The sequence below is a fragment of the Felis catus genome, chromosome A3 (genome assembly GCF_018350175.1).
Source record: "Felis catus isolate Fca126 chromosome A3, F.catus_Fca126_mat1.0, whole genome shotgun sequence".
Lineage (NCBI taxonomy): Eukaryota > Metazoa > Chordata > Mammalia > Carnivora > Felidae > Felis > Felis catus.
Window position 1 is genome coordinate 89,469,680 of NC_058370.1, and position 13,897 is coordinate 89,483,576.

The window sequence follows — 13,897 nt, forward strand, 5'->3', positions numbered from 1 at the left end:
CTCCCCCTCGGGCCCACCTCCCAGAGCAACTGCTCCAAACAGGATGCTCAGCAGATGCCCCGGGCCTGCACTGTGTGTGCGAACCGCACAGGTGTAACTGGGCTGCAGACCTTCACAAATGCCAAGCTCTTCTGCCTGCCATGTTTGCACACATCAGTCCACTCCACAGAGTACACCCTTCCCTGCCAAATCCACCTTCAGGAAGTGGGTGAAAGATGGGCACTGGATCTAGCAGGCCCAGCGTCAGATCCCTGTTCCACCACATACTGGCTATGTGACCTTAGGTAAGTAATGTAACCTCTCTGAGACTCAGTTTTCTTACCTGTAAAATGGGATTAATACAAGTACCTACCAAATAGGGTTCCTGTGAACATTAACTGAAATGTGTGTAAAGTGCTAATACTTAGCACAATGCCTGGCACTTGGTAAGCCAAAGTGAGTGGCGGCTCATTACCAAGAGGGCATCTTTCATATTTAACCTCACCCATCTCCATCCACAGCAAACCACTGCAGCGACACCCCAGTGTATAAAGCGCCACAACAGAGTCAACATCCAGAAACCTAGTCCAGCTGCCTATGCTTATAGCTTTGCTCTCATCTATGGCTTTTTTTTAAATAATTTTTTAAATGTTTATTGATTTTAGAGAGAGAGAGAGAGAGAGAGATAGGAGCAAGTGAGGGAGGGGCAGAGAGAGAGGGGGAGACACAGAATCCAAAGCAGACTCCAGGCTCCGAGCTGTCAGCACACAGCTCACCGCAGGGCTCGAACTCACAAATCATGAGATCATGACCTGAGCCAAAGTCAGATGCGTAACTGACTGAGCCACCGCGGCACCCCTATGGCTTTGTTGTTTAACTGATAACTACAGTCCTTAATAGGGCTCCTAGCACATCAAGTTTCTACTTGTCAAGCCCAAAGGGTAATTTATACATACTTATTTTTATTTTATCCTAAAGACTAATTTTTCACTGGAATAGTAACCTTTTAACAACAGTCTCTGGAGAAATTATCAGCCACCCACCAACAGAAGACCAAACAAAGGCCATCAGGTGTGAACAAACTAGCAATCCACTTGTATGTACCCACTGGTGAGATGTCATAACAAGAGGCCAGGCTTACAAGCTGGTAAGTAGGTTACCCTGCGCTGCCTGTGACATCAGGATAGGCCCACAGGCATCAGGAGGCAGCCACAGGCTTCTGATCCACACGCCTGTAAAAGGACGTCAGAGCAAGCACAGAGCCTAGGGGCAGATGAGGCAGCTGTCCAGACTGAGATCCAGAGCCACCCTGGGCCTAGATATGGTTTGTGAGCAGGACCAGCCTAGACCAGGAATAGGGGACCATCCTTAACTGCAGAATGCTGAGGCTTTCCCAAATCCTGGGCTAATATGTCATCATCCACCCACTCTGTTCTTGTCCATGGAGGCCAGAGGAGGTGTGGCTTTGTAGATGAGGCCCAGGGAGGGAAGTATTGTGAGAGCCAGGAGGACTGAACAGGGAAGTAGAGGGAGGATATGATTATTAATGGGGCTGAGCAGCAGGCTCACACCTAGAGCACTGTGCTACCCAGCCATCAGATGGACACTGCAGGCATCACTAACGTGAGCCAGAATTGGGAAGCATGGCTAGTGCCGGGATCCCCCGCCCCACCCCCCCTCCTCCCAGCTCTCTGGGGGCACACTGGGGCTTTCAGGGCAGAAAACAAAAGAGGCCCAGCAAATAGGGCAGGCATCTTTATGCTACTGAAGGGAGTAAAGAGGAGAAATGTGGCCTCACTCCCCAACCTCTGGATGCTGGAGGGAGTCCCAAGAGGCCAACCTCAGCCAGAGGGAGCTTGGGTTGGGAGCAGATGCAGGGTGAAGAGTTGGGGGGCTGAACTCACCCCTGACAGGTCCAAGAGGAACTGCAAGGGTCTGAGGATTACTTTGGCCTAGAGAGGAGATGTCAGGTGAGGCCACCCAGGCTCCTCAGTGCCCATGCCAGAGGGAAGCACTGTGCTCAGGGATGATCTGATCACAGCCTGTGCTTCCTGCTGATAGCAGCACAGATGCCTGAAGATAGACCCTGTCTAGCCAGGCATTGTCCCATCTCCCACCACTCCCTGGGGCCCTGCACAAGGACATCTGGCCAAGGTGCTGCATCAACTCACATATTTGCCCTCCTTTCAAGTGGCCGGGCCTCAGTCAAGCACATTCTCCCAGACTTCCGCTGTGGGGGGCTTGCTATCTTCGCTCATGATGTGTTTCCTCACCCAGATGGCTCTTACCTAGTACTCCTCTTGGCCATTCCCTTCTCATCCCTCAAATCTCTGGTGGGAATCTCTTCCAGACAGTCTGGGAAGGTTACTCCTTCTTCTGCTGTCCCACAGTATGGTGGTTTTTCATAATCATTGCCTAGATTCGGGGGGTCCATGAAGCAAGATCTTCATCTACTTTCTTCCTTGCTCTCTCCCCTAGGCCCCAGCATCAAAACTGGCCTGCAGGTGCTCCATAAATACATATTACATGACTTAGGTTGGGGAGAGCTGATGGCTGAGCCACCCACCCCAGGAACATCCAGCCAGGTACTAATGTGTCCTGATGTCAGCCCAGAGCCTCAGCACGGGCTTTACACCTAAAGGTGTTAGAAGGCATGGGCAGTGCCTCATAGGGTCACCAAAAGAATGGAAGGAGAGACAACAGCAGAGGAGGGACAGCAACATGTTTTTGGATGGAAAATAATTAGAGGTTTAGTAACTTATCCAGTAGACAAGAAAAAACCATCCCCCAAATGCCTGAGGAAGACATGCTTAGGGAGCCAGTCCATTGCTCTCAAAACACCAGCAAAGTTCAGGTCTTGAAGGTACCAGGTACCACAGGAAAAAAAGGCTAATCATAAGACTAAACACAGGGAGTTGGTCTAAAGTCTGTCCTCAAAGCAATAAGATCCCAAGGCCTTCACCATACAGCAAGGTGACTCTTATCACCCTCACCTGTTTCCCAGATGCTAGAGGTTTATCAGCCTTCTGGAGAAACTAAATCCAAGTGATCCCAGACTTGAGAACACCAGCACAGTAGAGGGTGGGAGTAAGTGAGACTCAAAGCAGGGAAATTAATAAAAGTTTGCAAAGTGAGTATTGGGACTCCAGCCTCCTTCCCCCATTTGTCTTCCAGAATGCAGAGACGTGAGATGGCTACTGTACTCACAACACAGGAAAAGAATTCTATTAAGAAGAATTTAAGGGGTACTGAGGTGGTTCAGTTGGTTAAGCCTCCAACTCTTTATTTTGGTTCAGGTCATGATCTCACGGTTCTTGAAATCAAACCCTGCATCGGGCTCTGCACTGATAATGTGAAGCCTGCTTGGGATTCTCTCTCTCCCTCTCTCTCTCTCTCTCTCTCTCTCTGTCTCTCTCTGTCTCTCTCTCTCTCTCCTTACCTCCCCTGCTTGTGTGCATGTTTACTCTCTCTCAAAATAAATAAAAACATTAAAAAAAAGAAGATTTTTAAAAAGAAACAGTCAAAGAGCTCTTGGAAATTAAAATTATACTAGCTGAAGTTAAAATTTCAATAGATATGTTGAAAATAAACTCAAGGAAATTTCTTGCAAAGCCACACAGGACAAAGTGATGAAATGGAAGAGAAAAAAATATAAGAAAATTTAAGTGTCAATTTAAGATGTCGAGTATTTGGCTAACAGGAGTTCCAAAATAAGAAGAAATTATCAAGGAAACAGCATAAGAAAATTAGCCAGAACTGAGAGACAGGAGTCTCCAGATTGAAAAGGGTCACTAGGAACCCAAAATAACAAATTTTAAAAGAGAAGAGCCTAAACATTTCCAAAAAGGGAAAACAGGTTACTTGAAAAGAATCAGAGATGAAATGTATCAGGTTTCCAACAGCTGTCCTGAAAGTGAGAAGACAATAGAGTCATGTCTTCAAAATGTCTGTCAACCTATAATTTTCTCCTCAGCAAAATTGTCAATTAAGGCTGAGTGAAGAATTACAATTTTCAGACATAAAAGGACTCAAAATTTTCTTCCCATTTACTCTTATATTAGGAAGCTACTGAAAGAGGTGTTCCACCAAAACTAAAGTATACACCAATAGAAAGGCCTGGAGCTGGAAGAGGTGGACACCAGAAAGGAAAACTTCAGGGGAAAAAAATGGAACCGAAAGACAGGAGTCTTCAGATTGAAAGGAGGCACTGAAAATATCAAAGTCTGCTAAAGAATGTAGTAAGAGGTAGAGATGGTATAAAGAAAACTATGCCAATGTGAAAAACTAAGGCAATTATTAACTCCAGGTAAAATACAAAGTTCAAAAGAGAAAAAGCAAAAAACAGTAAATGGTATTTGTATAATTGTAATAGTGTGAATACTGAATATCCATAAACCCCCAAAGCCATAATAACTATTTTGGGAGAGTAATGAGGATGGCGGAGAGAAGTGTGTTTTTTATGAAAGTAAATAACAAGAGAGCTGAATCTTCACCTACTATAAATAGATAATACAAAGAACTAGTTGAAAAATAAGACTATAGATAAGCATACTGGTTTGACATACAGATTTCTATGTGAAGAAATAGTTAAAAGTATTTGCTTCTGGAGAAAAAGAATGGGAACAGAAGAGGGATGGGACAACATAGTACTTTTCCTCCAGGTATTTTATTACTATTTAACTTTTTGAACTATGCACACATGTTACTTTGGGGGAAAAAAGGCGTGAAATTAGTTTTTTTAAGTTTTTGAAATAAAGTTTATAAACAAAAAGAAAAACTTTGGCAATGTTAACCATCAGTCTCTATAATCATTAAAGTAGCCCTGCACTGCATACCTCTACCTTTCCTCAAACCAAACACAACCAATAACATTTCACTTAGCTCTAGTTCAAATTCCTACATGATATATAAAAAATGAAATTATAGCATCCTAGCCTAATCCCCTTTATCCTGCCCCATCTTTCCCATCCTCAACCTGAACTTTTGGGTAGTGGTATCCTAGTAAATATTTAAAAATTAGTTCTTTGGGGAAGAAAGTCCTGATTTGTAGCATTTGCCAATTTCCATGGTGTAAATGCTCCCACATGGCTGATTTCAAGTTACTTCTCTGATGTCACTGAACGTGGAATTGGGAAGAGATGTACACATCAGCTCCAGGAAACTACTGCCTTTGGGCGTCTCTTGTCTTATCACCTCTGTGCTTCCCCCTAGACCCAGGGTATGAGAGAGAGCTGAGTGTCTCCTCCAAAAAACCAGAAGTCCACATGGCTATGTAACAGTGGAAGTGGATAATGAAGGGAAGAGAGTTGGTTCCGGATGCAGAGAAAGGGTTGTGACTTTGCCCCCTTCCTTCTCCTCCCACCTCCAGTAGAGTTACCTGCTCATTGGTGACCCCTGGGCGCAGGGTCCCATGCTTGTAGTCCTCCAGCAGCTGCACAGCCTCTCTGAGACGTCTCTGCAGGGGAAAGAAAACAGACATTGAGGAGCATAGATCCAAGGCTTCTGCAACTCTTTCACTTGCAAACAATAAAGAAGGATACACTTTAAATGTCCTTCCAAAGGGATGTGGCTAAATGACAGGGGTATAATAATACTATGGAACAATATTTGGCAGTTTAAAAAAGCAAAGTAGATCTGCATGTGATTCCATCTCCAACATATTTTTTTGAGTGAGAAAGTGAATTGCAGAGCCGTATGATGCCATTCATTATAGCAAACAAACAAAGCCCACACACACACAGAAAACAATATTTTTCTATGAGAATACTCATGTGTGTAGATGCATCAAAAAAGCTCTAGAAGGAGACTTAGCAAACTAGTGACAGGGGTTACTGTGGGGTAAGGGGAAAGGGTCCAGATTTGGCAAGGGGTGTCAGAAGGAAATTTACTCTTAATTGCAATACTGAAAGTTTTTATAAAGAGAACGTATTTATATAATACTCATAGAATTTCTTTTCAACATTCTAAAAACACCAGCAGAGATTTACATACTAAGAACATACGGCTACAGTAACTGATGGAGAGAGGGAGGGGGGAAAAAGAAGATAGAATTGTATCATTTGTAAGATCTTAAAAGCTAAAGGGACAGCAACAGTGATTGAAGGTAGCATTTACCCACCAAAATATTTATATAAGAATATTCATAGCAGCACTATTCAAATAGCTCCAAATTGCAAACAATCCAAATGTCAATAGTAGACTGGACAGGTAAATGGAATATTACTCAGCAATGTAAAAAGCAAACTACAAATACATGTTACAACATGGATGAATCTCACAGAAATAAAGTGCAAAACGTATTTTCCAAAGATGAACACTCCAATATCTACCACTCCCCACCCTCTTTTAGAACATTCCCACATCCCTATTGAGAGGTAGAGTCCATGTTTCCTCTTGCTGATCCTGGGCAGGCCTTCGTGACTGCCGCCACAAATAGAGTACGGCTGAGGTGAGGCTATGTGACCTCTGAGGCTATGTCATGAAAATGCCTTGCACTTTGACCTTGCTCTCTTGAGATGGTCATTCTCTTGGAACTCAGCCATCGTACTGTAAGGAAGCCCAAGCAGCTTCTGGAGTGATGCATCTGGATGGGAACTGAGGCTCTGGCCCAAGGCTACAGCTGAGCTATCAGATGACAGTCAGCATCAACTCACCCACCACACAAATGAGCCATCTTGAAATGGACTTTCCAGAGCCCCATCAATCTGCCCTAGCAGATGCTGCATGGAATAGTGATAAACCATCCCCTGCAAGCCCTGCCCAAATGGAAGATCAGTGAGCAAAAGAATTGAGTGTTGTTGTTTGAAGCCACTACATTTTGGGGTGATTTGTGAAAGCTGACATACATAATGAAAAGCAAAAGAAGTCAGATGCCAAAGAGTATGTATAAAGTTCAAAAACAGGCAATGCTAATCTAACCAACCTGGTGGAGGTCATGTTACTTTTGGCAGGGGGGGGGCAGGGTGTTGACGTGGAAAAGGCACGAGGGACCCCTTTGAGGTAATGGAAATGTTCAATGTCTTCATCTAAGTGGTGGTTATATGGGTATAAACATAGGTCAAAATGCTTTAAGCCATAAATTTAGGATTTGTGCATTCTATCATATATATACCATACCTCAAAAAATTAACAAGAAGCAGATAACATTCATGGAAGGCAGCCTATGTCAAGGTCAGGTGAGGCACCCAGACATCAGGGTTGTCTAGCGTGGGCAAAGAAACCCAGTGAAGCTATTCTGTTCTCCTTTTTATAATTTTGCTTGCTTGATTGATTGATTGATTAATTGGGAGTATGAGCATGGGAGGGGGCAGAGGGAGAGAGAATCTTAAGCAGGTTCCATGCTCAGCCCAGAGCCTGACATGGGGCTAGATCTCACGACCCTGGGATCATGACCTGAGCTGAAATGAAGAGTCTGTGGCTCAGGGCCTGAGTTACCCAGGTGCCTCTGTTCTCCTGTTGATAAAAGAATAAGGCTGGCTGAGCAGAGGAATGCAGAGTGACCTCCACAGAAGTACCTTGGTCTAAAGGCAGGATGTAGCATCAGGAAGAGCACCCAGTGGGGCAGGTGGGGTGTTTGCTGAGCCAGCTGACAGGCAGTCCCATAGAATGAGAAATGAACAGCCACCAGCAGGACTAACTGGGAGCCCGGACAAGCCAGCCAGGCCACCTGACCCATCAGGCATGTGTGAAGTTTCTGTGGCCAACACTGGTCTAACCCAGGGCATTGAGGGGCCAGGGAAACTACTTAGGAGCAGCCTGACTGCTGGAAAGTACAGCCCCTCCCCTTTCAAATGTATGGGTATCAATACCAAAATTCCAGAGTCCCTTCCCAGAATCTGTTTCCAAAGTGGAGATAGCTTTGTGAGGGTTTTTATTGGAGGGGGCCCCAATCAATCCATGCTGTTTAGAGAAAATGTCAGAAAAAATGGATAAGCACAAAAAATCACTTTAAATCACTTGTAAACATAGCACTGAGGTAACTACTGAAGAAGTGAGGATGGTTTAAAAAAAAAGTGAGGATGATTTTCTTTCTAGATTTAAAGCATTTGTTTTTCAACAAAATGGGATGCATGTTGACTGTTTCAACTGGCCTAAGGTCACACAGCTAGAAAGTGGGAAGTTCAGTTTTTGTACCCAGAGTTTAGTCAAACCCTTGCTCTGTGCCCCCAACACCCCGAAAGCCTCCTAGTGATGCAGCGAGCTCTCCCCACTCTCCCCCTACCCCCCTCCCCCCCCACCGCCCCCCCCCAACCCCCGGCCAGGCCGGCTTCCTCCCACGCCACAGCCTCTGCCACGGGACAATGAATGCTCTACTTTCCAGCGCTGAATGGTGAATGGCCCCGTGTTCTCATTATTTTCCCACTCCAGGGATTCTCCTGAGTTCCTATAACAACCTGGCCACATTCCATCTCATTTGACACCATCATTAAAGGGAGGCCTCCTGCCACAAGAATAAGTTCCAAAGAGCCCTGATCTTGGCATGGGTTGAGGGAGAACTAAATCCCAAGTTCCTGAAGACAAGCCTGAGAAATGAGGACTGGAGGAAGCTAGAACATGCTTTTCTGTTGCTGGGCCTTACTAACCCTCAGACAGGCCCCTCGGTCAGAGGCCGAGGCGTTGGGGCTCCAGGCCCTGCTGCAGGACAGCCAAAGAGGACCTTACAAGATCCCTGAGGCCTGCCTGTTCTGGGGGCTGGGCTCTTCACTATAGAGAAGGAGGCCATTATCTGGGAGACTTGAGGGATGGGAGGAGTGTCTCCCTGCTTTAAACCCTCCTCTCACCCCTTTGCATCATGAGGCTTGACGGGAGAGCCCTAGGCACTTGAGGGAAGGGGAAAGCTGAAGGTCCGAGGCATGGTGAACTTTGGGAAGTCTTTTCAACTATGAACAAACAGGCAGCCGGGCCCTGAATGCAAAGGCATCGAGTGGCAGATGTAAGGCTGCAGGCCCTTCTCTAGAGCCCTGGGCCAGGGGGAGGGACGGCCAGGTTGCTACCCAACCTCCCTCATTGGCTTCCTGCCTCTTGCTAACCTGCCAGAAGGTGTCACCTTGAGGTTGTCTCCTTGTATTTGATGGGGGTGTGGTCTCCAGAAGGTCCTTCTGGAAACGCTGGCCCCTGGGAGGTCTGCTCCAGGGCAGAGAATTTAAACAGAGGAGAATCCTGGCTCCAAGGGTCCTACTCCAAGGCCCTAAGCGGAAGGAGAAGGAAGAAGGAGGGCAAGCATGGAGTGGTGGCCAGAGAGGGCAGGAGACCATACTACAGTAATGGGGACCGAGGGACCCAGGAAGGAAAGGACACAAAAAGGAAAGCTGGGGAATAAGTTATCAAAAACAAAATTAATCTTGGGGTGCCTAGGTGGCTCAGTCGGTTGAGCATTCGACTTCGACTCAGGTCATGATCTTCCAGTTTGTGAGTTCAAGCCCCACTCACATCGGGCTCGCTGCTGTCAGTGAAGATCCCACTTCGGATCCCCTGTCCCCTCTTTCTGCCCCTCCTACTCTGTCCTCTCTCTCTCTCTCTCAAAAATAAATAAACATTAAAAAAAAGAAAAAAAAAACATGGGGCACCTGGATGGCTCAGTCGGTTGGTCATCTGACTCTTGGTTTTGGCTCGGGTCATGATTTCGCTGTTCATGAGTTTGGCCCCACATTGGGTTTTGCTGACAATATGGAGACTGTGTGGGATTCTCTCTCTCTCTCTCTCTCTCTCTCTCTCTCTTGTTTTCTGCCCCTCCTCCACTCATGCTCTCTCTCTTTCTCTCAAAATAAAAAAAACTTTAAAAAATTGGGGAAAAAAACCCTAATCTTTTTTTTTGGGGGGGGGCACCATAGCCCACCCTCAAACTAAATGTAGACTGCATGTAATCCCTGCTTGGCTAACAGAGAGGATGTAAAAAATGACATAAATATTTATCATAAGAATATTTAATATATTAAACACATGGTGGCAGTGATAGCAACTGATCAGGATATGAGTAGCACTCAGAAATATTTCACCCTCACATCTGGTAAAGGGACCATCACTGTCTGGGTGGTGCCTGCATGTTCCCACCTCCTGGCCTTGCCCGTACTGTTTGCTTTATCAGGACACTCTTGCTCCCCAACAGTCTATGACCATCCCCAACTATGCTTCCAGGCTCAGAGCCATCTTCTCCATGAATCTTCCAGAAATGTTCTCCACTCCTCTCAATAGTCAGTGCATTTATTTGATCTGCACCTCTCTGAGGTCCCTGACCCCTTAAGCATCCATGTGTCCTTGTTGTCTGTCAGAGATTACACAGCAGGGACCAGGGAGCTGGTTTTAGGTACTTTGCGGATCCACAAGACCCACTCACCCCTGTCCATCTTAACACGGGCCACACATCAGAGGGATTTAACCAAAAATGAGTGACTGAGGTTGCTGGGGGGAGAGGTGAAAGGTATGATCAGGGTTAGGAATCCAGGTTCCAAAGCCACAGACCAAAGTCCCTCGATGGTGATGCTGGTTTGACAAAATCCCAGAATTACAAGAGACTGCACTGTTTACACAGGATGTAGATAAGAATACCCCTTTGCATATATCTATCATAGAACCATCTAGGCCACCTCCCTCCTCTGAAATAACTGGGGCCAGAAAAGGAAGGGTATTTCCATGTCCAGGGTTACATAGGGGTGGGAGGCACCTAGGAGCCTCAAATCCCTCAATCCCAGTTCTGGGCCACTTCTACAAGATATCAGCATGGAAGGGTCACCTGGGTGGCTCAGTCTGTTAAGCGTCCGACATCTGCTCAGGTCATGATCTCACAGTTAGTGAGTTCGAGCCCTACAACAGGCTCTCTGCTGTCAGCACAGAGCCTGCTTCAAATCCTCTGTACCCTCTCTCTCTGCCCCTCCCTTGCTCTCTCTCTCTCTCAAAAATAAATGAAAACATTAAAAAGAAAAGACATCATCATGGAAGACCCTCCTGTCCTCATAACAATAACTGAAAGAAGGGTCGTCTCCCAGTGAGTTCACAGCGATGCCTGCATTCCCCAAAGTTGACGCCTACTGGGGCAGGGCACCCCAGGCAAGGGTAGCCCTTACTCTCACTCAAAGCCATGCCCAGCCCGACACAGAGAAACTGGAGCATTGAAACATGGGCATTTCAGGCAAAGTGGAGAGTTTGGAAGTCCCAAAGTTTGCAGAACTGAAATAAATAAATAAATAAACAAACAAAATTTAAATTTAAATTTAAATTTAAATTTAAATTTAAAAAACAGCGTCAGAGGCCAGGGAAGAATGAACTGGCAGAGGGGGTTGTGCATGAGAGAACGGAGCAGGGATGGCTGGCGGGGAAGCAGGAGGAGGTGGGGGCAGCAGCTTATGTCGCATCATGCCTTGATTGCTCAGTGTCTGATTGTTCTCACCTGGGTCAGTCTTGCACCTGCCCAGGGCAGAGAGCCACGCATTCTCCCCTCACCCAAAAGACTGCTTGAATCATTCTTACCGTGGTCCCAAATGCTGGGACTTGCAGAAGATAATGATTTATAGGTAGACAGGGTCCCAAGCCTTTCTCTTGTCTTCCTTCAGCCTTCCTATACTCTCCTGTTCCTTCCCAGTGGTCCTGGGACCCCCAGGGTTAAACATCTGTGCTGAGATTGGTCCTTGGCTCCCCCGCCCCAGGCCACCCTCAGGGAGGCCCCAGGGAAGGGGAAACCGGGGACATATGGGGAGGGGCTCTGCCTTCCCTGTGGCTGACCTCTGATCACCTTCAAGGGGCCCTTGAGAGGTAAACCCATATAATTCTGGCAGCATGACAGGAAGTATAACCCTTCAGAAAAGAAACCCGTCCAGCTACCCCAAAGAGCTTTAGAAACAATCATGGCCTCCAGCCTAGATAGCCTACTCTTGGGAATTTATTCTAGAAAATAAATGTAGCTGAAGTGAAAAGTGATAGGTTTGAGACTATTTTTCTTGGAAAAGCACCGCCTATGCTGTTAGATCTAAGGGTCTAACAGGGACGGTTATTTAGACTTCAAAACTTGATTTTAAAAAATTGTGGAGGGGCGCCTGGGTGGCGCAGTCGGTTAAGCGTCCGACTTCAGCCAGGTCACGATCTCGCGGTCCGTGAGTTCAAGCCCCGCGTCAGGCTCTGGGCTGATGGCTCAGAGCCTGGAGCCTGTTTCCGACTCTGTGTCTCCCTCTCTCTCTGCCCCTCCCCCGTTCATGCTCTGTCTCTCTCTGTCCCAAAAATAAGTAAACGTTGAAAAAATAAATTAAAAAAAAAAAAAATTGTGGAGACACTTGGGTGACTTGGTTGGTTGAGCATCTGACTTCAGTTCAGGTCATGATGTCACCGGTTCATGTGTTTGAGCCCACATCAGGCTCGCTGCTGTCAGACTGACATCTCAGAGCCCACTTTGGACCCTCCGTCCCCCTCTCTCTGCCCTTCCCCTGCTTGCACCCTCAAAAATAAACATTTAAAAATATACAAATAAATAATTATAAAGACTTGGAAATGAATGAAAAAGGCAAATAAAAACTGTTCAGTGTAATAGTATGCCAAAAATGCATGCAGATAGGCAAGAACTTAAAGTGTATAAAGGTACTGATGTTTGGTTCCCTTCCCTTATGTTCATCTGTTTTGTTTCTTAAATTCCACATATGAGTGAAATCATATGATATTTGTCTTTGTCTGACTGACTAAAAATAATATAAAACCAGAGAGGGAGGCAAACCATAAGAGACTCTTAAATACAGAGAACAAACTGAAGGTTGCTGGAGGGGGTGTTGGATGGGAAGGGCTAAAGCGGTGAAGGGCACTAAGGAGGACACCTGTTGGGATGAGCACTGGGTGTTATATGTAAGTGAGGAATCACTAAATTCTACTCCTGAAATCATTATTACACTACATGTTAACTAACTTGGATTTAAACAAAACAAAACAGTAACTTGTCACTGGGAAGCTATCAAAGATCTTATAAACAGGATGAAAACTGTGTTTACAAAGCTGTTTTAGGTAGAAGATAATGTTATAAATTTTGGCACTCTTTCAGTTTCTGTAAAAATCCCAAAGAGGGATAAACGAGCTTTATGTTTACACTTACATTTTTATAAATAATCAATAAAAAATTGAATAAAAAAAGCGACATTTGGATATTTACTATTAAAACTTCAATTAGAGACTTTAAAATTAGAATATCAGATGCTGTCTAGAAGGCATTTAAATAAATGGGCATCCTCAAAGAGATTAAGGGTATACTTATTATGATGAGCACTGAGTAACAGAATTGTTGAATTACTATATTGTACACCTGAAACTAATATAATGCTGTATGTTAATTACACTGAAAGTTTTTTAAGTGTAGAGAAATATTATGATTAAAAAGTGGGAGGCTCAGTCAGTTAAGCGTCCGACTCCTAATTTTGGCTCAGGTCATGATCTCACGATTCATGAGATTGAGCCCCAAGTCAGGCTCTGCACTGCTCTGCACTGGCAGTGTGGGGCCTGCTTAGGATTTTCTCTCTGTCTCTCTCTCTCTGTCTCTGTCTCTGTCTCTCTCTCTCTCTCTCTGCCCCTCCCCCACTCATGCGCTCTCCCTCTCTCTCTCTCTCAAAATAAATAAAGATTTTTTTAAAACATTAAAAAAAAAGTCTTCCATTCAGAAATTCCACTTGTAGGAATTTATCCAAAGAAAATGAAGAGAAATATGGGGAGATTTATGTACATGGATATCTACTGCAATACTACTTATAATGGCAAAAGACTTGAAACCACCCAAGTGGTCAACAATAGAGAAAATTATCAAGTGCATTATAGAATAACCACAGGATGGATTACTATGTGGTATTAAATATATTTTGTAATGACATTTAATGACAAGGAAGAATGTTCATGATATGCTGCATGGAAAAAACAGTATATATTATGTATACATATATGTTATGTAAACATATATATC

The 13,897-nt window shown here is 45.1% G+C and overlaps 1 protein-coding gene across 8 annotated transcripts in view; it reads right to left on the minus strand.

Moving 5' to 3' along the window:
• SFXN5 (sideroflexin 5) overlaps nt 1–13,897 on the minus strand; it is a 116,676-nt gene that overhangs the window by 84,448 nt on the left and 18,331 nt on the right. For all 8 annotated transcript variants that reach the window (XM_045054398.1, XM_019827405.3, XM_045054401.1 and 5 more), the window contains one exon: nt 5,357–5,434. In XM_045054398.1, the coding sequence (XP_044910333.1) occupies nt 5,357–5,434 (78 nt within the window). The remainder of the gene's footprint in view (nt 1–5,356; nt 5,435–13,897) is intronic.